The following is a 26,565-nucleotide window of genomic DNA, read 5'->3' as shown; positions in this document are numbered from 1 at the left end:
GGTGAAGACTGCAATGTGCTCACCTCACCAAGGGTGTTGAGCCTTGTGATTGGGTGACTCCTAGGGGATGGAAGGCTGACTAAGCCGACTGGATGGGGGATGAGAGGAGGACAGTTTGGCGGCACTCCCCCGACTCCCCCTCCCGCTTCCTGAGGAAAGCACGGGTGATTCCCCAACTCCCCCGCTCACCTGAAGGGAAAGCAAGTGATCCCCAGACTCCCTTCCCCTGGCTGGGGTGTCACCTATATTGCCCTGAAAGGGGTTTGCTGAATTACTCTGGGAGAGTTCAACTCATCTTGGAAACACCGGGGAGGCTCCTACACCATAGGGACTTTTCCCACTGAGAGTAACACCTGTTGCTGTCGCAGAGAGGTTGGCCCCCTGGGAGAATCAGTACCCTCATCACTTCGCCACACTCAACCACCTTCAGGCCTGCAACACCTCATCAAGGTACACGGATTCCTCCACATTACAGAGGCCACTAGTGGATAATAAACTGGACTCATGAATCCATTTAGGTGAGAACAGCAGCCTGTAGGAGCCAGCTACAAAATGCAACATCTGAAGATGATGCTACATCAACTTTGCAGTGTTCGGTGAAGATGCATGCAAACTGCCAGATGCCTCAGAGAACACTATTGTTTTTTGGCATATGAGATAGAGACAGATCTAGTTGAGTGAGTTTAAGACTGGAAAACCTTTTTTCTAAGCTTCTAGGGTAGTAAATATTGCCCAGCTAGAAATGGTCATCTTGGAGGCTTGAGGCCCTTGTTTTACAAGCAGAGGTGACAAAACTGCATAGAATCCAAGCAGAATTTGATAGCTCTTCAGACATTCATATGGTACCATCTAATCTCTTGAGGATGGAGTTGTTTAGGACAAGCAAAGGCAGAGCAATGCCCTGGCTAGGAATCATAGAAACATACGTCTGGGAAGTACCTTGAGAGTCAGAGTCAAGTATATCTGTCCTAAACCAGCCCTTACAGATGTTTGTTTTTAAAAGATGTTTTGGAAGCCTTTTTTCTAGGAAGAGAGAGAAGAATCTAAGGGGTCATTTGTGACTAAAGCAAGTAATGTGTTCCCTTGGGCCTCAGGAGTGGCAAGGAGGTGGATGAGAAAGTTGGCTGGGAAGTGGAATCAAGGAAATGGATTCCCTCCCAGCATAAATTTCAACCATCTGTTTTGAAAGATGATGATATACGTGCCAAAGCAAATCAATTACTGTGTATTGCATTGCCACATTGCAAGTGGCTAAAAAGTCCAATTCTCGAGTGACAGTCCTTGTCAAAGATAATGCAGGCATAAGGTGCAGAGCCAGAAGATGAAGCTGTGCACTACCAGCACTTGAGGCCCGGTGCACTTTTCTTCTTCGCTTTCCCTGCACTCCAACATCAGACTCCCTGGTGCAGTGCAGCCTTCCATTGTAGCCTGTTGCTAGCTGCATCCTCCCAGCTTGTGTGGTCAAATGTTGAACGTGTTCAAGACCGTCTTGCAAACATCCTTGAACCTGAACGTAGGTCAGCCTAGTGACCTTGGAGTTCTCCATACAGGAAACCCTTTAGAATGCATCTATCCTCCACCCAGTGCAGTTGACCAAGCCAGCAGAGAAGTCTGTGTTTGAGAATAATGATTAGATTTGGTAATTTTGCTTTTTCAAGTACTTCAGTGCTGGCAACTCTCGTTTCCCACTTAATATGTAGAATACAGTGAAGACAGTGGGTATGGAAGGTGTTTAGCCTTCTCTCATGCCTGCTGCAGGTGGTCCACGTCTACCCACCATACAGCAGTATGCTCAGAACACATACTTGGTAGACTGGTATCTTGGAGTTCAATGTCAAATTCCTGCTATCACTTGGTCAGTTGGCTAATTGTGGTGGATGCCTTTCCAATGAAAGAAATAAGCTCATCACCCAGAGATAAATTATCTGATACTATTGATCCTATATAGCAGAACTTTCCCAACTTTTAGTGTGCTGCTAGCTTTTAAAACTTCTAGTGAAGTCAACACCTCGTGTCATAATCTTTGTCTTCTTTAGACTGACGATTTGTCCAAATTCATCACAAGCTATAGCAAAACTACTGCAAAGTTGCTGGACCCCTCTTCACTGTGTGTGACGAGTACTGTGTCACTGTCAAAAGGAAGCTCTCTTATCAGCGGGTATTTGCTTTTAGACATACAACGTTGAAAAGTTTTCCATCTGATCTTGTACAGAGATGTACACCCTTGGTGCTGGAGTAGAAAGCATGATGAAGCAGCACATGGAAGAACATACAAAAGAGCACTGGCACCAAAACACATCCTTGTTTGACACCAATGTACATTTCAAAGCTGTCAGATTGATCACCATCATACTCTAGCCTTTGTGCCATCACAGATGGATTGAATCAGACTGAGGAAGACTGGGGGGGCAATCAATTCTCTCTAGCAATTGGAAAAGGCCCTTTCTGCTGACCTAATCAAAAGCCTGTGTAAGATCTGTGAAGGACATGTAAAGAAGTTTTTCTTGCTCTGGACACTTTTTTCAGTTGCATTTGTGCAAAAAACAGGTCAATAGATGATCTACCGGCATGAAAGCCACACTTACTCTCTGAATATACACATTCAGCATGAACCTGCAGTCTTTCAAGAATGACCCGTGCAAATGCCTTGCCAACAACATTGAGGAGAAAGATTGTTCTGTAGCTTTTGCAACTGCTCCAATCTCTTTTGTTTTATACAACCTTATGATGATGGCATCTTTCATGTCTTGTGGTACCCCCTCCTTCCCTCTAGCAGGCAAGCAAAACATTGTGCAGATGTTTAAGCACCCTCTGTCCTCATTGTTTCAATACTTCAGCTGGAATTCCATCCTTTCCTGCAGACTTTACTAATGTGAGGGAGGCAATTGTTGTTTCAAGCTCATTTACAGATGGTTCTGTATTGCGCTCCAAGTCTGGAGCTTGGGGATCACACTAATAGCTGCTTGAGAAACAATGGATTCTGTGAATAGAGTCTGAGATAGCATTATACCCAGCATTGCTTCTGTTGATGATGTTTTCATTAGAGTGAGGCAACCTTGGCTGAAGCATCAACTGCTTTCTTAATTCCTCTTAGAACTCCTTTTTCAAAGGACGTTGGTATCTTTTTGCACAGAACAAGCCAGTATGATTGAACACATTGCTCTGCTGTTCGTTGCAATGTGCTCTTTACTCTTGGGGGAGCTCTGCACCAACTCGCAATGCAGAATTTTGCAGAAATTAATGTTGTGCGTGCAAAATTTCCTTTCCCACACAGAAACAGGCTGCAGTGCAGAAATTTCTGTAGTGAAAGTTACATTTTGCAGCATACAAGTGCATAGTCATTGTCACAGTCTACATTCTGAAAACTGAATATGGTGAACATCCATATGTCTTCTAAGTAGGTGTTAGTAATGCAGTCTCCTTGGTAGGTGTAAAGATCCAGTAGTCTTTGCCCATTGTAATTAATTCTTCCCTCTCCATGCTGGCCAATACATAGGAGCCACATCTCATGATCTGAGAAGATTCTAGCTTTGAAGTGTCCCAGGAGATAGTGTTGCTGCCCGATGGTAGCTTACAGATGATGCTATCAAGTTGCTGATAGAACATGTCCCTCTCTTTAGAGACGACGGAAAGCATTGGGGCATACGTACTGATAATGTTAGCAAAGCCACCTATGGTAGATATTCTTAGTGATGTGATACATTCTAATGTTGCAATGAGTTTTTGACTGAAAAACCTATCTTGTGTTTACGGTTCTCTCATTTACTTTTTCCATGCCAGAAAAAGGTGTATTGTATCTCATGTAGAGAGTCTGTGTCAGCTACTCTGATTTCAGAGAGAGAGAGAGAGAGAGAGAGAGCAGCTACAATGATGTCAAGCTTCTCTGTCAATGAGGGTGGACTTTCTAGGATCACCGACCTCCTCTTCTTCATCTGATGTATCAATGCACATTGTCCTCACATTTCAACAAGCAAGTTTGAAGAGGGCAACCAATGTACTCAAACAAGTTTGTATGCTAGCCAGAAAACAAATAAAGAGGCAGAGATTTGCCTTAGGACCAAAGCCCTCCTCTCAGCAGTACTGACTAGGCTCAAATGCTTGGAGACAAAGACATTCTGCAGCCAGAACAGCTGCAGGAGATGCTGGGGAGCAAAGCTTAGTTGCAGTGTCAATTGCATGATGTTTTCTCTGGAGCAGGTTTTGTTCAGTTTTCTCCTCTAGCCTTTGTTCAGTCAAAAACTAGCTGCAAGACAGCAGTGCCAGGCTGAGTTCCACTTTATGGATATTATTTTTTATTCCAATGGGTAGCTGATCTACCCTCACACCACTCCAAGCATAATTCCCATGATAGCTGTAATGAGCAGGCCAGGAGTGGTAACGCAATTGTGCAAGCAGCGTCTCATTCAGAAACAAGAGTGTCTCTGGCTGGACTGAACCCCTGAGGAGCAGACTAACACAGCAGTCAGGGGTCACCAGGCTTAGGTGCAGTGCAGCTGGAATCAGGTTGACAGGAACAGAGTGTGGGACGGGGGATTTAATGGCCTGTCAGTCATGAATCAATCACATATCCCACATTCTAGCAGTGCAGTCTGCTGCTCTAGCCATAGCTACGGTTGCCAACCCTCCCAGTTTCGCCAGAAGTCTCCCCGAACCAGGCTCTATCTCCCGGAGGCTACTGAAGCCAAACAGGGAGATTTTAGGCTGCTAAAAGTCCAGCAGAACAGTAGGCTAAGGCAGGCTCCCGGAAACGGCCGACACGACCCTGTGGCCCCGGGGGGAAGGGGAGGCAGAGGGGTTTTGCGTGCTGCCCCTGCCCCCTCCCCACGCACCAACTCCACAGCTCCCATAGCCCCGAGACCTGCCGGCCACTTCCAGGAGCAGCGTGGGGCCAAGGCAGGCAAGCAGCCTACCTTAGCCCTGCTGTGCTGCCAACTGCGAGCTGCCCAAGGGAAGTACCACCTGGCCAGAGCCTGTACCCCACACCTTACCACTCCTCAACCCTTTGGTTTGAGCATTGGCCTGCTAAACCCAGGGTTGTGAGTTCAATCCTTGAGGGGGCCACCTAGGGATCTGGGGCAAAATCAGTACTTGGTCCTGCTAGTGAAGGCAGGGGGCTGGACTCGATGACCTTTCAAGGTCCCTTCCAGTTCTAGGACATTGGTATATCTCCAATTATTACCTATTATTACGTATTACCCTTGCCCCAGCCCTGAGCCCCCTCCCACACTCAAACTCCATCCCAGAACCTTCACCCCAACCCTCTTCCCCATTCCACAGCCCCCTCCTGTACCGAAACTCTCCCAGAGCCTGCACCCCAACCCTCTGCCCCAAGCCCCATCCCAGAGATTGCACCCCATACCCCAATCCCCTGCCCCAGCCAAGAGCCTGCACCCCAAACCCCCTCCAGCACCCTAACCCTTTGCCACAGCCCAGTGAAAGTGAGTGATTGTGGGGAAAAGCAAGCGACAGAGGGAGGGGGGATGGAGTGGGTGGGGACTTGGAGTTGGGGTGGGGCAAGGGTGTTTGGGTTTGTGTGATTAGACAATTGGCAACCCTAGCCATAGCTAGTGTGCTACAGAAAATCACTAGACGCTGCCGCACATCCTCCTGTGACCCAGTGACTCTACCACAGTGAAGACAGCAGATCATGAGTGAGACATCTTTGGCCAATCCCTCCAGCTAAGGTATGCAAAGAACAGTGATAAGGCATGGACAATTGCACACCCCCTGCTGTATGGAGTGTGCCCCAAGTGGCTGTACGGACCAGGAGATGACCACAGTCACAATCCAAGCCCAGTGTACTGGAGGGGAGGAGGGGAGGTGAGAGGAGCAGAGGAAGAACTGCCTCTAGCACCCAAAGATTCATGGCCCAACCATATCCCCGATAGCGGAGCTCCTGAAAGAAGGTGCTTGTTCTACTGCTGCTTCAGTAAGACTAGGGATGTGACCTAGTTCTAGGTCTTACAAAGGGGAAGCAGTCTAAGGCCAAAACAGAGTTTCAGCTGCTTCTGTGGCCTGTGTGGGCAAAGTTAAACCAGCAGTCACTCTCCAGACCATAGGATTTTACTGTGCATGAGAAGTTCCTGTTGTAAGGCCAGTAATGGGAATCAGCAACTTCCATCTTTTCATGTTCTCTGTATGTATATATATCTTTTTACTATATGTTCCATTCTATGCATCTGATGAAGTGGGCTGTAGCCCATGAAAGCTTATGCTCAAATAAATTTGTGAGTCTTTAAGGTGCCACAAGTACTCCTGTTCTTTTTACTAAACAAGTCTGTGAGCCAGCTGACTTGTGCACTGAAGAACACAGCTGCAGTAAAGGGGCTTGAGGTGGAGTTGCAAACTGATTATGGTAGGTGGAATGTTAGAAGAAAGAAAGGAAGGGTTTGGAGGAAATAAGTCAGGATGCTTGTCAGTGAGGGAGACCGTGTGTTCTGATCACTCAAAGGAGTCCAGGATGGAGGTGCTGATCCTTCTGTAAAAAGGAGGAGGAGGAGAAGAGAGTGGGGATTCATTGCAGGGTTTTGTAAGTTTGGCTCTTTTTGAAACCATCCTTGACAGATTGCATTGTGCATGCTCTGTCATAAACATTCCAACCCCTCCAACACCAATCTCAGGTGGTTACAAAGAGTACAAAGAAAAGGAGTACTTGTGGCACCTTAGAGACTAAGAGCATAAGATGAAATAAATTTGTTAGTCTCTAAGGTGCCACAAGTACTCCTGTTCTTTTTGCGGATACAGACTAACATGGCTGCTACTCTGAAACCTGTCATAAAGAGTACAGTTTGTTTGACATGAAGTGACCTTTAGGTTTACAAAACTACAACTGAATTATTTTAAATTTAAATAAAAGAATTAGGCTTCTGAAATTTAAGCATAATCCCATGGCACGCAGAAAGATTATTAGGTGCTAATTAACATAACTAGGTTTGGGGCACTGTCTGTTTTAAAGTAGTGCAAGGGTTTAGGACTGGTCAAATATGGTTTCAGGACAATGTAACAATCAGGGCCAATATTGGAATTACTTACCATTGTACTTAATGCTGTTGGCAAGGATCAGTTTAACATCATCCAGGAAGGTCTCCCTGTTCTGATACTTGTGTTTGGAGATGTTCTGGAAGAGATTACTCAGTGATAAGAACATAAGAACAGCCATACTAGGTCAGACCAAAGGTCCATCTAACCCAATATCCTGTCTTCCGACAATGGCCAATGCCAAGTGCTTCTGAGGGAATGAACAGAACAGGTAATCATCAAGTGATCCATCCCCTGTTGCCCATTCCCAGGCTAGAGACACTCCAGAGCATAGTTCTGCATCCCTGCCCATTCTGGCTAATTGCCATTGATGGACCTGTCCTCCAAGAACTTATCTAGTTCTTTTATGAACCCTGTTATAGTTTTGGCCTTCACAAAATCCTGTGGCAAAGAGTTTCACAGATTGACTGAGTTGTGTGAAGAAATACATGAGTAACAGAGTTAAACACTTTCTTAAATGGCTGTATGATTTAAATTACATACCTTGCGGATGGTCTCTAGGTCCATTGGATTGATGATCACTTTATAATAATCTGGAACAAACTTTTTATTAACTGGATGATGAAATGGCCAAGACTGCAGAAAATAAAAACAGACAGACAAACATAATTGGGAACAATTCCTTGTAGAAATGATTATTGGATCTTGAGGCCAAGAGAGAGTGTTTCACAAAATAATCTTCTAGAGCAGTTAGCAGAAACTTAGATACAGATTCTATATAGACCAGAAATGTTTATCACAGTGATTCCTGCATCCAACTATATAGCCTCAGCAAGAGTCAAAGATAAACACAGGACTAAAAGAGCTATAAAGCAAGATAGTTTTCTATGTCCTTCAACAGCTAAAGCAAGAACCTGTACTATACAAAGCAGCTCTTATCCAGTGGGCTTTACTATTTAGTATCATTGTTACTTTCCAAGCAGTAACTAGAATCACTATCAAGAACATTAATTCCTTGAAAAGTCAATGCAGGAAAAAGATCTAAAGTCTGCATCCACAGGAAACTATCAGCAGGAGCCAAACATCTAAAGCCTGAGATTTCTGTGGAGGAAAAGGAAAATTCAAAACCCTGACTCCAGCCAACTTTTCCTTTCTGAAGCCTAATAAGAAAGCATCCACTGGGAAGAGTCTGTCAAAGTTTTGGAGGGACAGACACCAGGGCAACCTAGTCATATACACACAGCAAATGAGAGGCAATCTCTTAACACTATCCCATCCTCTACATGTCACATTATAAATAAGGCTACGATTTATCATGGAGGTCATAGCAGTCACAGATTCCATGACTTCACCAGACCTCTGTGACTTCTAGGGCTTCAGGAGGTGGCGGCGGTAGGACTGTGCCCCAATGCCCTGCAACTAACTAGGGCTAGCTGGAACCAGGACCCTATAGCCCCAGCCCTGCAGCTTCCACTGGAGGCTGCAGCCAGGGGCCTGCGCCCCAGCCCCGCAGCATCCCGGGATTGGCCGGGGCCGCACGCCCCAGCTCCACAGTGTCCCAGGCTTGCCGGGGGCCATGAGCCCCAGTCCCGCAGCTTTCGCTAGGGGCTGTAGCTGGGGCCACATGTCTTCCTTGCGACTTCCCAGGGCCGTGTATGCCTCCACCTCGCCCTGCTGCGGCTGGAGTTTGGCAGGGGCTGCAGTCAGGACTGCACACCCCTGTCCGCAGCTGTGGCTAGCTCTGGAGCAGGGCCTGCATGTTCCCTGTGGCTGTGCCCCTTGCTGCAGCCATGGGAGCAGGGGCTGTGGCCCTTGCCATGGCGGGAGGATTGGCCTGTCAGTCATCCCCCCCATGGGATTCTATTCCTCCCCCCTCCTAGCCCTGCCCCCCGGTTACTTTTAAACGGACTGGTCATGGTGAATTTTTGTGTATTACCCATGACGAGTTTGACTTTTACTAAAATAATCGAGATAAAATCTTAGCCTTAACTATAAATCACTAAGGCTTGGTCTACACATAAAGTTGTACCAATTTAACTGAAGGAATGATTTTATATTGATTTTGTTAAACTGGTGCAACTTTGTGTGTGGACTCATATCACTTTAAAACTGGCTTATATACACGTTCAGCTTGCACCTGTAAATTTACCAATGCAAGATAAACTAATATAAGCCAAATTTACAATATAAGAGAGCCCTCACAAAATTAAATTGGTTTAGTTAAACCAGTGCAACATTTGCATCCAGACATGCCCTCATCAGCGTCTTGTACGAGGCATTTGTGGAGTTCAGGGGCCTGACAGTGAATTTTCTTGCTCTCCCTGATTAAGCTTAAGCTTGCAAGAACAGTGCTGAAAAAATGCCAGAGAGCTGGCATGATGCAATGTGCTGTGCAGTGCACTGAGAAGTAGGTAAACTGGACTGCATTTGTAAATGACTTCTTTGTCTCAGTTATCCCTTCTGTAAATGAAGATAATAATGCTGATTTAATTTAAAAAAATAAATAAATCCAGAGTGCTCCACTAGAAACTTTACTTACAGATTTACTGCACACACTTTAGCATAAGGGCTTATCTAAACAAAGTTAGTTCACAGCAAGCAGGGGTCTACATTTACCCCACACTGGCCTGCCAGGCACTAAGTGCCCATGCAGACTCGGCTGCCATGCACTACAAGTTCACTAGGGCACTTCAGTATACCCTGCTATGAATGGGAGTAGATTAGGAGTGCAGTAAGGAACTTTTAGTGCATGGCAGCAGAGTCAACACAGACAGTGTGCGGCACACTACTGCACTCTAACATCCAACATACAGACACATCATTCCTCTGGAGAGGAATGCAGCTTAGGGAAAAATACATGCAAATACACCAGGTGGTTCAAATGAAACAGTGTCCACCTTGGATACAAAATTCAGGTGTGGCCGGAGCATAACCTGATCCCTGGAGAACTGCGTGTAAGGAGGCCCAGAAATCAAGACTTGCAACTCTCACACCCTCCTGGCAGAGGTAATGGCTATCAAGAATCCAGTTTTCTGAAACAGGATGGGCAGTGAACAGGAAGAAAGGGGCATGAATGGAGGCCCCATTAGAGCTGCTAAAGCCATGCTCAGGTCCCACAAGTGGACCGGTTCTTGGACTGGAAAATGCAAGAGGAGAAGTCCTTTCAAAAATTTTTTCACCATGTCGTTGGAGAAACCTGATTTCCCTTGGATAGGTGGATGAAACATCGATATCGCTGCCAAGTGCACTTTCAGAGAACAAACTGCTAAGCCCAATTCCTGAAGGTATAGCAGGTACTCCAAGATGTCCTGGATGGAAATCTCCACCAGATGGGTCAAACAGGCCAAGGACCACACAGAAAACTTTTCCCACTTTGCCAAGTAGGCTATTTTAGTGGACGGCTTGTTACTGTTAAATAGGACCTACTGGACAGCCTCCGAGCAACGTCCTTCCTCCTCGTTCACCCATGCAGCTATCACGTCATAAGGTGCAGGGAACTGATTCCCAGATTCAGGGTGTGGCTGCGGTTCTGTGTGAGCAGGTCAGGAAGAAGAGAAAGTGGCATGGGGGGGCTGAATTGACAAAGCAAGGAGGTATAAGGGGTTTGCAAATCCAGGGAGTGGAGGGTGGCTCAGGAGTCCTTGAGCCCATGGAGCCTAGTCAGTTAGCTCAGAAAACAGCCCCGAACCCTCAAGTGGCAGGTCCTGTACCATAGTATGCATCTCCTGGGACAGCCCAGAAGCCTTCAATCAGGAGCTGAGCTGCATGGCTACCACCGACGCAATCACCCTGGCCAGGCCATCTGGAGGGCTCACCACCATGGTGAACTCTTGTGCACGCTCCTGTGAGAGGGCCTCCGGGAACTTACTAAGTGAGTCCTGGTGATTATAGACCCTAAACCGTAAGTTGGTTGTTGAATAAACTTTTCTTTCGAATAAGTAGTCTCTTGGCCTTCTTATTTTTGGGCATTCCGCTGGGGTGGCTCTGTCTGTCCCTTTCATTTACTACGGACACGACCAGTGATGCCACAGGGGGATGAGCATACAGATATTCCAAGCCCTCTGCAGGGTCATAGTATTTTTTTCTCCTTTCTTAGATGTTGGCGGAATAGATGAGGGGGTTTGCCTCACCGATCTGGCTATCTTGAATACCCCTGGGTGGACAGGCAATGCAATTTTTGGGAGTGCCATTCCAGGGGCACCACAGCCAGTCCTATGGATACCACTAAGGCAAAAATCTCCAACAACTGTGCATGTGGGCACAGGCGCACCTAAAATGGAATCGACTTGAACAAGCACTCAAAGAAGAATTAAAGAATATATATCGATATTTCCCCCTATGTCAAATAGTCAATCCTTGGGAAAACGGTCATAACCACCAACTTGCATTATCTAAACCTAAAATTGTATTACTCTTTTAACAAACAGCCAGATCCTCAGCCCTGTTCTGGTAGCCCAAAGTCACCCTACAGCCAGTTTATTCAGCCCCTTGAGGATTCCATCTGCATTAGGGGAGCCTCAGGATATATAACAACTCCTGCACCACTCTCTCAGCCCCTGGTAGAGAGGTTGTGAGAGAGTAACAAGGGGCACTGCCAGAGTATACCTACACCCCAATGATCCCTGGCTTGCGCACCTGGACTTTTCCAACTTGTGCCAGCGTAGATCAGCCTAGAAACTTAAAGCCACCTTTTTTTCCTTCCCTGACTTCCACTCTTGTGCCAAGCATAAGTCAAACAAACCTGTAAATATTCCTAAAGATTCCTTGACATGTCCCTAAGGGGGCAGAAACATAGAATCTCTTCTCTGACTTCCTAGTAGGATTTAATGCTGAAATGCATATAATGAATCAATAAATAAAGTTTAATGGAGTGCTACAGGCAAAATTTCTCTTAGTGTCACTTATTTGCTTAATGTTATTTCACAATATAATTTTTTAAAATTTTAAAACATAGTAAGAGCTTGATGTTTGTATGTACTCAGAGTGTCTTGAGATCTGGAGATGAAACATGCTACATACGATTAATATAAAAGTGCTACTACCACTGCTATAACATTTTACATATCACCTTGCTCAAGGGGGTCTCAAAGAAGACAAACATTACTGCTGTGTTACTAATATGGAAACTGAGACACAAAGAGCAAGTTACCCAAGAGTAGAACTAGTCAGGAATTTTCCAGCAAAACAGGCTTTTGTCAGAAAATGCCTATTTGTCTTGTGGATATGTATCAGGTTTGATGAACCACAAGCAGAGTTCCAATAGCGTTTCCTGCCAGCTTGCCTGGTTGACTGCCAGGAAGTCCAGAATTCTAGGGTTTGCGGCTCCAGTGCAGTCCCACCATGAGGTTTGCTCTGGGCTGGGGACGCCAGGGGTTCCAGACTCCTGAGTCAGCTGGCTCTCCAGGCTGCTCAACTCTCACAGCACAGGGAACCAGCAGCCCCAAAAGTCAGGCAACCCAGGGAACCACCTGGCCTGGTAGCCCAGAAACTCTGGGCAGTTTGCAGGGTAGAGCTTCCCTGGACCAAACCCTAGAAGCCCTGTCAGTTTGTCACCAACTGTCAAGAAGTTTCACTTTTCCTATTCGGTGGTGGGCAATAGTGAAAATGGAAAGAATTATACCAATTTCAGATAGCAGCTGTTGTGGCTCAGGAAGCATATTTCCTAAACACCACGTCAGTACTTCCAAAATGGAATTTTTCCAGAACTTCAATTTTGGAGGAAATTTTGAAAAAAATCTGGGTTTGCCCTGATTCAGAACAAACGCACATTTCAAAATGTCAAAATTTCCTCTAGCAGAAATTCCGAGTTTCATCTGCTCTACCCAAGAGCAGAGTCAGCAGCAGAGCTGAAATCAAAATGTACATCTTGATTCCTACTCCAAGCAATAAAGAAAGGGGTGATGGAAGAGATATTGAGTCAGACTATGTCTTCACTAGAAACGCTGCAGGAGCACCACTGCAGCTGTGCCACTGTAGCACTTCAGCATAGAGCCTCACTACAGTGATGGGAAAGGTTCTCCCATTGCTGTAGTTAATCCACCTCCCCAAGACAGGTCTACACCAGGGGTTAGGTTAGGTTTACTACGTCACTCAGAGGAGTGGATTTTTCACACCTCTGAGTGAAATAGCTGGGTCAACTTTACCTTTTAGTATTCACCTGACCTCAGTCACAAAATCTCAGCAGGACATCCTGACATAGCATCTCCTGTTTATGTTGCAATATTGTATTAATGTGTGATAAAAGCCACAAAACTGCAAACATCTGCCTGTAATGTCAGGCCATAGCATCACGATTAGTGCATGTCTGTTCATCTCCAGTAAATAGGGAATGGCTCTCCAGGCCTCCGTTTTGAGTACCATTGTTATACATCTCCTAACTCATGCACACACTGCATTTCAATCACATACATCTGGTACGACCATCATTTTTTGAGTGACGATGTTATCCAATATGAAGGAAAAAGCCACTTGGTCGTCATCGTCCAGGAGAGGATTAATTGCTTTCTCTAAACGAGCCAGTTTATCTTCCTTCTGTAATGAATTTAAAGGATGTTAATAGCTGATCCTCCATCAGTAACTATTTATCATCAAAACACCCTCCACTTTTAAGAGGCATGCACATATCCACCTGTTTATGAAGATACTCCCCAATAACTCTGTGGTAACCCATCTTGACAACTTATGATAGCTAGAGGAGCAGAGAAGTGTCCTTCTCAAAGAACAGAACTCAGTGTAAAATTGTCTGGTGATCCAATAACAGTAAAAATGCATATAAATAGCCAGAAAAGGAAGAAAGACAACCCCACCGGCCCCACTCATTCTTCTGTCTGCACTTCCAAAACCTCTCAACCCCCATGCCACTCCCTCCCTCTCCATTCTTACAAGAGCCAATTACAAGACTTGCCTCTTTTAGTTTTTCATCACAGAGGTCCAGCATGGACTGAGATATCTGGGTCAGTGAGTGTTTTGGCCCTGCAAAGACACAGCAAGTACAGTGATGCACCTTGGCATCTGTGGAAGCTTTCAGGACTGGTGGGAGGATGAAGCTCACCATCCCCATGGCACACAAAGGAAAACTCTGATCACAGAACACCTGTGAGCACTATGATGTAACACCCTAAGAATCTCTCTTTACTCGTTACCTGCATTACTGATTATATTTCTATCATGGTTTGAAACATGTCCCCAGTCACATACTATAGTGATTCTCTCCTATGGCATACTAGTTACTAGAGTTTATTATGGACATTATAATAAAGTGGTTTACTTATTATTGTGAGTGTTGTGTCTACATATTCACACTTGTGGGATACACCCTATAGTGCCATTGAACTTTGGGAACCTCCTAGAAAAGCAGTGTCCATTGGGAACCCATAAGCACCCCCTGGACTGCACTAAACCTTTGGAGCAGAGGCCATGGAGTCCCCATTTCCTTCTCTTAAAGTCCAGTCATGAGAGCAGAACTGTGAGGAAGGGAAGGTGGGCAGGAATTGTGAATATGCAGAAGCAACACTCTCCAAGAACCAGTTACTGAAAAGCAGAGTCCTATGTACGTCATAATTCCACAAGTGTGAAATTTGCCACAAAAACCGCAACTTGCCACAAAATTGCATTCCAAAATTTCAGCTTCAATTTAAAAAAGAAAAAAAAAAAAATTTACCTACCTTTCTTAACTGTTGTTCTTTGAGATGTGCTGCTCATGTCCATTCCAATTAGGGGGTGTGACCGCCGCATTCACAGTACATGGAAGGTTCTTCCCCTAGCAGTACCCAGTTCCCCTAGCAGTACCCAGTTCCCCTAGCAGTACCCATAGCACCCCCTGGAGTCGAGCCTCCATGGCACTGTATATAGGGCCCTGTCAACCCGCCACCATTTCAGTTCCTTCTTGCTGGCAATGCTCCGAGAGGAGAGGCAGGTGCGTCTTGGAATGGACATGAGCAACACATGTCGAAGAACAACAGTTATGAAAGTTAGGGAGCTGTTTTTTCTGCTTTGAGTGCTTGCTCATGTCAATTCCAATTAAGTGACTACTAAGCAGGAACTCAGAGGTGAGGTCAGAGCTCAAGGGTCTGCTGATTGAAGCACCGCTCTGTCAAAGACTGCATCATCTCTAGCCTGCTGAGTAATGGCATAATGTGAGGTAAAGGTGTGGAATGAGAACCACGTTGCAGCCCTGCAAATTTCCTGGGTCGGAACCTGGGGGAGGAATGCTGCTGAAGATGCCTGTGCCCTTGTGGAGTGCACTGTCAGCATGGGGACAGGTACTTTTGCCAGGTCAGAGCACATTTGGTTGCACGTTGTAATCCATAATGAAATTCTTTGAAAATAGACTGGGAGCAATTTCATTCCATCTGCTACTGCGATGAATAGTTGAGCAGATTTTCAAAATGGCTTTGTCCGTTTGATATAGAAGGCTAATGCCCGGCAAACTTTCAAGGAGTGGAGTTTTTGTTCCCGGCTGTTTGCATGCAGCTTGGGGTAGAAAACTAGGAGAAAAAATATCCTGATTAACACGAAACTGGGAGACAATTTTCGGGAGGAAAGCCAGGTGCAGCCAAAGCTGAACCTTGTTCTTATAAACACTGTGTAAGGAGGCTCAGACGTTAGCGCCCTAAGTTCGGATGCTGTCCTGGCAGAGGTTATTGCTACACAGAATGCTACCTTCAGTGAGAGATAGAGCAGAGAGCATGTCACAAGTGGGGTCCCATTAGTTTGGAAAGAACCAGGTAAAGGTCCCAGGCTGGAACTGGCTGCCATATTAGAGGATATAACCTGTCAAGCCCTGTAAGAAAGTGTCCAACTATTTGGTTAGTGAAGACTGACTGGCCTGAAAATGGCAGCCAAGTGGACTTTTACTGGTGACACAGAAAGCCCTGGCTACTTTAGATGCAGAAGGTAGTCCAAGATAAAGAGTATTGCCAAGTGCATAGGAGATGTATTTTTGCAATAACCAAATTGTGAATCTTTTCCATTTGGCTAGGTAGGTGGGCCCAGTGGACTGTTTCCTACTTCCAAGGAGGACTTCCCTAACTGGATCAGAGCAAGCCATCTTTTAGCCATGGAGTTTCCAAGCCAGGAGGTAGAGAGATTCAAGGATGGGATGCTGAAGGTGGCTGTGGTCCTGAGTCATCAGGTCCAGGAGCTGTGGTAAGGTCATCAGGGTTTCCACTGACATCTCCAGAAGAGACGTTTACCAGTGCTGATGTGGCCAAGCTGGAGTTATCAATATCACCAAGGCTTTGTCCCTCTGAACTTTGAGTAGCACCTTGTGGACGAGTGGGATGGATGGAAATGTGTAAAGGAGGTGGTCCTTCCAGGGAAGAAGGAACACGTCTGCAATTAAGCCCTAGTCTTTTTATATAAAACATCACTGTTGTATTGTGTGTCATGACTGACACACATCTCCCCTCCAAGTGAGCTTGGAAGGTCTGGCATGCCAGATGGACTGCCATGCCAGACAGACTGCCTTCAACTTTTTGATATTGATGTGAAGTGAGAGCTCCACTTGGACTAGAGGCCTTCAGTCCTGAGCTCCCCTAGATGTGCTCCCCAACCCACCACTAACATGTCTGTAACCAGTGACAGGAATGGCTGAAGTCTGGAGTAGGGAATACCCACACACATCACTTACAGGTTGAGCCACCATAGAAGACACTCAAGAACCGGTTGGGAAAGAGTGACTACCTGGTTTAGACTGCCCCAGTTTGGTCGATACACCAAGGCTAGCCACACCTGAAGAGCTTGGAGTCTCAGTCTGACATGCTGCACTGTGTAAGTACAGGCAGCCATGTGGGCCAGGAGCTTTAGGCAATTCCTTGCTGTGTTGGTAGGGAATTGTCAGAGACCTTATATATTGTTGCAACAGGTCTGAAAATGCGACTCTGGTAGAAATGCTCTTGCCTGCTTTGAGTCCGATGCCAGGAGCTTGGGGACCAGTGCAACTCCCCTGCCTGTCCACTGCCACAGGGTAGCGATGACCAGTGCTGAGGGGATGGTGACCGACATAGTACCATCACTGGCTTGCCTCGGGACAGCACCGACAGTCTCGAGCATGCCGCTGCTTTTGAGCTCGGTGCCCTGTCTTACCTAGGTGGAGAAGGCAGCACTGTGAATGTGATACGTTCTCTCACCACCTCAAAAGGTATCCAGCGTGGAGGGCAACTCCAGCGCAACGGTCCTTTTGATGCAATTCCCCCAAACACTTCAAGCAGGAAGTGTGGGGGTCACTCCTGGGCATAGGCTTGCTACAATCTGCACAAGGTTTAAACCCCAGGGACTGAGGCATGCCCCAGTACTGCAGGGGGACACGATGAGGGGTACCTCCAGAACAATTCCTTACTGGAATTCTAACTATATACTGACTGACTGACTACTACTAACTACTGATTTAACTATTTACAGGAGAAAAGTCTGAAGACTACTAGGGAGAAAGGCTTGCCAAAGCAAAAGAGAACAAGCATTCTGGCTAACCATCACAGGCAGTAAGAAGGAAGTGAAGTGGCAGTGGGTTGACAGGACCCTATATATGGTGCCATGGAGGCACTATTCCAGGAGATGCCTGAGTCAAACCAACGGGTACTGCTAGGTGAAAAATCTTCCAGCTACTGTGCATGTGGTGCGCACACCCCCTGACTGGAATTGATTGAGCAAGCACTTAAAAACCACTCATTATTCTAGCCCTCATGTTTGTGAAGAAAACACGGAAAACCAACTGAGCAAAGACGGGTGCTTCCTTTGTGAATGAAGTGGCTACAGATTTTCCAGACTACTGCAGAATCCAGGGAGGTCTACCAGAGTTTAAGTCCTGTTTGCCGCTGAATACATGGAGCCTGGAATATGGCAAGGCTTAGCACTTATGTAGTGCCTAATATTTGTACAGAATACTTGTCAGATAAAAAGTTGTGTTAACTGGAGTCACAATAGGGCTGCCTCACAGTGGTTCAGTGAATAAACACTTTTACCCAGCAACTGCATGTTGCTTTATAAAATCTAAAGATTCATTTTTCAAAAACAGGTTTCTGGCTGGGACAAAAACCCTGAAGACACCAACCAAATGTAAATCACTATAGTGATGTCTGCCTGAAGCCAGCCCACACTACAAAGTTTTGTCAGCATACTTACATCAGCAGGGTGTGAAAGAACCACACCCTTGACTAACATAGCTCTGCCAAAAAAAACCATGCAAACACAGCTGTCCTGGTGACAGTCCTTTTGCTGGTATAAACTCCGCTAGAGGATCTAAGTCTCCACGGGGGGGTTCTGCTGGCATTGCTGTATCAGCAAAGCCTTTGGCTATGTCTACACCACGGACCTTGCAGCAGCACAGCTGCACCACTACAGCTGTGCCACTGTAAGGTCTCCCAGGTAAGCTGCTCTTTGCCAGCAGGAGAGAACCCTCCCGTCAGCATAACTAAACCATCCCCAAATGACTGGCATTAGCTACGTCAGCAGTAGAGTCTCTCCTGCAGACATAGTGCTGTCCACATCAGCACTTTTGCTGATGCAACTTATGTCGGTCAGAAACGGTTTTTTTCACATCCATGACCAACAGAAGTGGTAGTCTAGACAAAGCCTTTTAACGAAGGCTACTCCTCAGTTTGCAGAATATGAAGTAATAGACTTGAGAGGTGTGAACTGCCACAATTCACTTCAAGGAATGTATAGATTCTGAAGTATAATATGGCAATGTAAATACTAACATTGGTAACTATCTCACTGCTGATCAAATTTTGAAAGAAAAGAGAAGGATGATCATCATATCGTAAAGTGCAATCTACCAAGAATGACTCATTTTGGCTTCACCTGTGGACAGAGCTTGGGTTATGGCCAGAAATTAACAGGGTACCTCCACCCACAAATCTGACCTCCTGTTGATAAAGCTTTCATTACTTCCTAACTGCCCAAGCCTCTTATTTTGTTTTGTATAGACAGATTTTAGAGTTCACCCCTTCTAAATTTATAAGAACTAATTTATTGTCCTCCTGATATCTTTGAAGAAATCTGTTATATTCATCTTATCCATTTTGACAGCGTTAACTTTGCTGCTTTCATCTTTTCCCTGCAGTGTATGAGAGTTTTCCCCCTCCCATGCCACCAGATTCCATACACAAGGCATATGCACAATTCTCATTACAGCTCACCAGACGAAAAACTGAACCTCAGTGTTTTAGGGAGTTTCCTACCATTGTACGTTGCACTGTTCTTCACAATCAGCTCCAGGTGTTCACGGAACTCTTCCCGGGAAGGGTATAGACGTTTACGGACATTTTCACGCAGGGTCTGTAGGTCCATAGGCCGTGTAATGATTTTGTAATAGTCTTTCACGACCTTTGCATTAACAGGTGTGTGAAAAGGGTATGTCTGAGGAATACAAAACAGAACGGACATTCAGTCCCAGCAACCTCCACAAGCAGAACAGGCAGCAGATCAGAGGCCCGTTAGGGTGTGTCTACATGGCATTTTGGAGTGAGCCTCCCAGTCCGGTCAATAGACTTGGGGTATCCAGGCTCACGCTAGCACTCTAAAAACGGCTGCATAGACAGCACTTTGAAGTTCAGGTCGGGCTCAAGTTTGGGCTTTGAGGTCTACCCCCCTCCTTAGGCTTCAGAGCCCAACCTGCAATTTCAAAGCGCTGTTTGCACAGCTATTTTTAGAGTACTAATGTGAGCCCCACTACTCCAAGTCTATCAACCCGGACTGGGAGGCTTGCTCCAAAACGCTGTGTAGACATACCTACTAAGTTACATATGCTGAAGACCACCTGTATGTGACTGTGGTATTTTGTTTCTCTCCACAGAATTTACTATTCTATTATGACTTTGCCACCACTCTGAGGACTTCAGTGGGAGTTACTGGGTGTTCAGCACTTTTGAAAGTAGGTTTACTTACACAATAGCCTAAATAAGAAACTTAACTTTAGACTTCTATTTTTGTAAATCTTGGCCAATATTTTAAAATCAATTCCAACTTTATCTAAAACCAGAAACAAGTCTATATTCAATAGCTCTCTCCAAAGTCCCACATTAATTTTTAAATTAATGGAGATATCCTATCTCCTAGAACTGGAAGGGACCATCAAGTCCAGCTCCCTGCCTTCACTAGCAGGACCAAGTACTGATTTTGCCCCAGATCCCTAAGTGGCCCCCTCAAGGTTTGAACTCACAACCCTGGGTTTAGCAGGCCAATGCTCAAACCACTGAGCTATCCCTCTCCCCATATAATACAATCATACAGCTGTATAAATTGCTGCACAATTGTCCTTTTTGTATCCACTCTAATTGTGCTCCAGAGATTCTAAACTTTTATTTAAAAAAAATTCACTAATCCTTACCATTGCAAAGATAATCTTCAAAGTGTGAAATAAATATAAGCCAATACAATGTCGTCTATGAATCTGGTGACAGCTTTCAAAGCATAGATCAGAATGCAAGAGCTTATTAGTGTGGTATTGAATCTGAAGCTTAACGACGAAACGTCAACATTGTGAATTATTCCACTGCTGATCATTTAAAAAGAAACATGAAGCTAATCTACTTACTAATTGTTGGATTAGTAACAAATAATGGGGTGGGAATGAAAAATTCAACCCCTTCTCCCCACACTGATCCTCTCCCCCCTTTACTGCTCAGATGACAGTAGGGAAATGAAAGCAGAGATGTATCACCTCCCCAATGCCAAAAAGGCTTAACTACTTTCCCTGATTCCAAAAGCCCCAGTTACCACATTGCCTAGACATCTATGATTCATTTACTCTTACTGAAAATACCCTGCAGCACCATAAACTGAACAATTGAGGGCAATATTCAAGGGATGCAAGTCTGACTGGACTGGATCAAGGAGGCAGTGACAGTGAGAGAGCTTGCAGGGGCAGTGTTGTGTAATTCTTGGGTCTCAGATTCAGCCACGGAACTCAACCTATCAGCCTACTTAGGACACAGAACTTTGACCATACAGGCTAAACTTACATTGGGAAGATCTCTCATATCATTGATAATGCCCTCTAGAATCGATGACAAAGTTACCATAGGGTCCGTTCGTCGACGATGGATGGACTTGTGAGGCCGCTGAAGAAATCACAAGTAGGAAGTTATGGCAAAATATAAATCTAAACAAGTTCTCTGCAGGTTTAGTTTATTAATTCTATAGGTGGATATGCAGATACATGCCTCGTGCTGTACTATGGATGGCCAAGAGCAGTGTAAGGACTGAACAGGATGGACAATGGATAAGGCTGCGAGTCTGTCACGGATTCTGTGACTTTCCATGACCTTTGAGACTTCTGCAGCACCAGGCAGCCCCTGGGCCAGCTTCAGCAGTTTGGGGGTAGGGGAAGTTTGGGGGGGGGGGGGGGACCATTTACCTCAGAGTCAGGGGCTCCCACTGGCATGGCCCTGCAGCTTCTAGGTGGAGGGGTCAGGGGGTTCCACATGCTGCCTGCACCTGCAGGCCCCACTCCCCCAGCAGGGGTCCCAGGCCACGCGCAGCTGCCTGTGCCCAACCCCATCCCCCGAGCATCCACAGACACCCCCCCTTCAAGAACCCACAAGTTTTAGTTAGGCTATATAAAAAAAGTCAAGGACAGGTCATAGACTGTGAATTTTTGTTTACTGCCCATGATCTGTCCATGACTTTTACTAAAAATACCCGTGACTAAAATGTAGCCTTAACAATTGGACATGGAGACTAAAAACTGATCCAATGATATCTACACTTACATTCAAGTAATCGCAATGAACTGTGGTCCCAACTCGCCGCTTTTTCTTTGGAGGAAGCTGCTGTTTAGGGAACTTCAAGACCAGTGATTTCCTGCGAACCTCATCTGCACTACAGAAAAGAAATAGACCTCTCATTTCCTTTGTATCTCTTACCAACAAGATTGTTTGCACCCCAGAATCAGCATGGATCCTGTCTGGTACAATACCAAGCTCAATCAGGATTTAAATACTACATTCATCAACAATATATCCAAAACCCACCCACTTTACTCCTGTGTCTACTGCACCTGTGATGTTTATGTATCTTGCATCAGCCCATAGATTGCTTCTCTCACCATCCATCCCTGACCTCCAGTCCTGCCCTCACCTCTCAATCAGTTGCTTTCCGAGAACAATTTTGGTCCCTTCCACTTTGATAAGCTCTTCGTTATCATTGTGAATGACTGTCTTTTCCAGCTCTTCCTCCTGCTCCTCTGTCATGGCAACAGGGTTGGAGGGTGGGGCATTTGTTTGATAGTAGAGGGGACAAAATTTATTAGTTCTCATGTGTCCAATTGCACCACAGGCTCCACATTTTAACTGCAAAAAAGATATACAAGATGATCAATTAAAATGTATTCAGAGTTTAAGGCCAGATGAGAACTACAGATCATCTAGTCTGACCTCACATATCACAAGCCATTAAATTTCACCCAGTTATCCATTTTAAGCCCTGTATAATTTGTGCTTGGTTGAAGTATCAGTTCCAGAAAGGCATCTAGGTCTTAATCTGAAGTCAGAGACAGAGAATCCACCATTTGATTTAGAAGATTGGTAAATTGATAATTATCTATCAGATAGCAGCTTCTTACCGGCCTGATGTTCTAGCTCCACATAACATATAAAGGAAATAATTAGTGCTGTTGATTAATCACAGTTAACTCACGAGATTAACTCAAAAAATTAATCAAGATTAATCACACTGTTAAATAATAGAATATCAATTGCAATTTATTAAATATTTCTGGATTTTTTTTAACATTTTCAAATATATTGATTTCTATTACAACACAGAATACAAAGTGTATAGTGCTCACTTTATGTTATTTTTAATTACAAATATTTGCACTGTAAAAATGATAATAGTATTTTTCAATTCACCTCAGACAAGTACTGTAGTGCACTCTCTCATTAAAGTGTAACTTACAACTGTAGAATTTTTTGTTACATAACTACACTCAAAAACAAAACAGTGTAAAACTTTAGCGCCTACAAGTCCACTCAGTCCTACTTCTTGTTTAGTCAATTGCTAAGACAAACAAGTTTGTTTACATTTATGGGAGATCATGCTGCCTGCTTCTTATTTACATCACCAGGAAGTGAGAACAAGCATTTGCATGGCACTTCTGTAGCCGGCTTTGCAAGGTAGTTACATGCCAGATATGCTAAACATTCATATGTCCCTTCATGCTTCAGCCACCATTCCAGAGGACATGCTTCCAGAATGACGATGCTTGTTTAAAAAAAAAAAAAAGAAGATGCATTAACTAAATTTATGACTGAACTCCCTGGGAGAGAATTGTATGTCTCCTGTTCTGTTTTACAGAAATACTGCCATATATTTCATGTTATAGCAGTCTCGGATGATGACCCAGCACATCTTGTTTGTTTTAAGAATACTCACCACAGATTTGATAAAACGCAAAGAAAGTACCAATGTCAGATTTCTAAAAATAGCTACTGCACTCAACCCAAGGTTTAAGAATCTGAAGTGCCGTCCAAAATCTGAGAGGGACGAGGTGTGGAGCATGCTTTCAGAAGCCTTAAAAGAGCAACACTCAGCTGTGGAAACTACAGAACCCAAACCACCAAAAAAGAAAATCAACCTTCTGCTGGTGGCATCTGATTCAGATGATGAAAATTAATATGCATCAGTCTGCTCTTCTTTGGATCGTTATCAAGCAGAACACGTAATAAGCATGGACGCATGTTCCCTTGAATGATGGCTGAAGCATTAAGGGGCATATGAATCTTTAGCGCATCTGGTACTTAAATATCTTGCAACACCAGCTACAACAGTGCCATGGAAATGTCTGTTCTCACTTTCAGGTGACATTGTAAACAAGAAGCAGGCAGCATTATCTCCTGCAAATTGTAACCAAACTTGTTTGTCTGAGCGATTGGCTGAAGTAGGGCTGAGTGGACTTGTAGGCTCCAAAGTTTTACAACATTCTTTTATTTTTGAGTGCAGTTATGTAACTAACAAAAATCTACATTTTCAAGTTCAACTTTCATGATAAAGAGATTGCACTACGGTACTTGTATTAGGTGAACTGAAAAACGCTATTTCTTTTGTTTTTTACAGTGCAAATATTTGTAATAAAAAATAAATATAAAGTGAGCACTGTACACTTTGATTTCAGTTACAATAGAATACAATATATTTGAAAATGTAGAAGACATCCAAAAATATTAAAATCAATGGTATTCTATTATTATTTAACAGCACGATCAATCATAATTCATTTTTCTAATCATTTGACAGCCAAAAATTGCTCACGTCATGGTAAGAGTCTGGAAGTACTGGACCTGGGATATTCTGGACCATGTTATAGAGCAAAACTAAGCATGGAGTGCGTGACTTATACTTGATATTAAGACACTGGAAACAGCACCTATGTTATCGTATCCTATCCCATAGTTTTCTCCTCTTTCTTCTATCCAAATGAGGAGAAGGTTTGTTAGGACACTGTATTCCATGGCCTTTTCTCCCTTGGATTGCTTTTTTTACTTGATGCTCAGTTACCTTCAGATCTGGCCGCTCCTTCATTTTCTTGGGTTTTTTCTCTGGTGGGCCCTTAAGTTTTTCTTTTTCCTGGTTTCGTTTGAGCCGCCTTAACTGCTCCTGGATCCTGCGTCGCTCCTTCCGCATCTCCTCCCGGTGCTGCTCATCAAAGAGGGCAAATTTTCGTCTGGAACACAAAGGTTTTAATCTAGATCTACAAGTGGCCAAGCATCCTTCTGCCAGCCCAGTTTTCCTGGAACTTGAACACCCACAGTAGGATTCCTCCCAGAGGAGCCAGAGTGGAGGAACAGCAGAGCCTTATCCACAAACCTTGATGAAAAGCACTAGTATTTTTGTTTAAACTCTTCCTCCCATGAACTGGATTTATCTAGCTTCACTGATGGGAGCAGTGATCCCTAAAAAAGTCAGCATGCATAGGTGGATGGGCAGTAGAACAAGATCTCTTTCCCAACGCAGCAATTGCGAGCACATGTCAACAACACTCCCAGGCATGGCCAGTCCTGGAGTGAAGGAGTCACTTGAGATTCTGACTAGTTGACCCACATGGCACTGGTCACAGACTATCTGGACAACTCAGTCTATTTTTTAGATATACTGTAGATTTACTAAACTAGAAGGTACAAAATATTTTTAAAATTCCTATGTTAAAAGAATATTAGGATTACAAAGTCAAGCATTCAGATTGCCCGTGCAACCTTAATTCAGCCCTTTTTGCAGATGCATTATGATACAACCTTTAATTACAAGATCACATCCTATTTTTTCCACAGGTCCCTGCCTCATTCAGTGCACAAGATAAATGGTGTTCTCTGAATGGGTAGCTATTAAATATGTTTCTTTATCCTTATCATGCAATGACCTCAGACCTCATTTACCACACACCATCCAAACCCTACACTGAGTACAGAATTATTAATTTCCTCATGGATTTTTCTATTGTGTTTGTCACTAAATTTTCAAGTGCTTCATAAACATTAATTAATTTATTTTCTAACACCATTCTGAGCTTAGAGGAGGAGATTATCCCTATTTTCCAGATTGGAAACTGAGGCACAAAGAGATTAAGGTCAAAACGGTCAGACGTGTCCACTAATTCAGGGAGCCCAACTTGAAATGCTTAGGATATATACGAGGCAGTCAATTTAAGATTCCATTAGCAGCCTCTGGTTTTAATACAAAACTGAAAAATCAGAAATTCTGTCATGCGGAATCATAATGAGCCCCACGTAAGTCTTGACAGGGCTGAAAATTTTAGATCTACAGGACAGTCCTCTGCCACTTGAGCTAAAAGAGTAACTAGTAGCAGCACTAAGCTATTATCCTCCATGTGGAGCAGTCACTAGATGGAGAGACACAAACTTTGCTAGTGGCTTTTATAACTTTTTGCTAGTCAACAGAGAAACACAGGGAATCAGAAATTTTGGATTCTGTTCCAGGTTCTGGTGAGGGATGTTCTCTAGTTGTTTCAGACTCTTTCTGCCTATCCCTGTTGCTCCTACCCCCTGTGCAGCTAAAATGAGCTACTGTAGCAGTAATCCTACCCAATCCCTGCAGCACTGGACTAGCGCATGCTAAGTATAAATAGAATTTTTGCAGAATTTATTTACTAGCCTCTGACAAACCTCTGAACACATACAAATAGCATTTTCAGAGGCTTACATGCAGCTGGAATTTCGCTGGTATTTCACAGAGACAACAAAAAAGGCAGCCCTATAACCTGAGAGCAACCACCCCCTGCCAACATTCAAGTTCGTGCACTACAGTCAAAAGGTGCTAGAGCTTCTCAAATAAATGGTAATAATAATTTACACTGGCAAAACTTTTCCATTTGCTGAAGTGGCGGAACCATCTTTGTTTAAACTTTCCAAAAAAATCAGCCAGAGACAGATATCTAGCATAAAAATTTTCAGCCCAAATGATTAATGTTTGGCAGAGTTATAAAGCGATTGAAAAAAGACGGTTACTCACCTTTGTAACTGTTGTTCTTCGAGATGTGTTGCTCATATCCATTCCAGTTAGGTGTGCGCGCCGCGCGTGCACACTCGTCGGAAGATTTTTACCCTAGCAACTCCAGTGGGTCGGCAGGTC

General features: G+C 44.5%; 1 protein-coding gene across 1 annotated transcript in view; it reads right to left on the bottom strand.

The window, feature by feature from the left end:
* The window catches only part of TAF1 (TATA-box binding protein associated factor 1), a 120,163-nt gene that overhangs the window by 22,808 nt on the left and 70,790 nt on the right, over positions 1–26,565 (bottom strand). The window contains 9 exon segments of the mRNA XM_030575944.1: positions 7,033–7,117; positions 7,522–7,614; positions 13,387–13,509; positions 13,883–13,950; positions 19,161–19,338; positions 20,943–21,041; positions 21,693–21,801; positions 22,060–22,271; positions 24,478–24,643. Of these exon segments, the coding sequence (XP_030431804.1) occupies positions 7,033–7,117; positions 7,522–7,614; positions 13,387–13,509; positions 13,883–13,950; positions 19,161–19,338; positions 20,943–21,041; positions 21,693–21,801; positions 22,060–22,271; positions 24,478–24,643 (1,133 nt within the window).

Source organism: Gopherus evgoodei, chromosome 9, assembly GCF_007399415.2.
Source record: "Gopherus evgoodei ecotype Sinaloan lineage chromosome 9, rGopEvg1_v1.p, whole genome shotgun sequence".
Taxonomy (NCBI): Eukaryota; Metazoa; Chordata; order Testudines; family Testudinidae; genus Gopherus; species Gopherus evgoodei.
The sequence above is the reverse complement of the archived record's forward strand: the minus strand, read 5'-3'. Positions and strand labels throughout refer to the sequence as shown.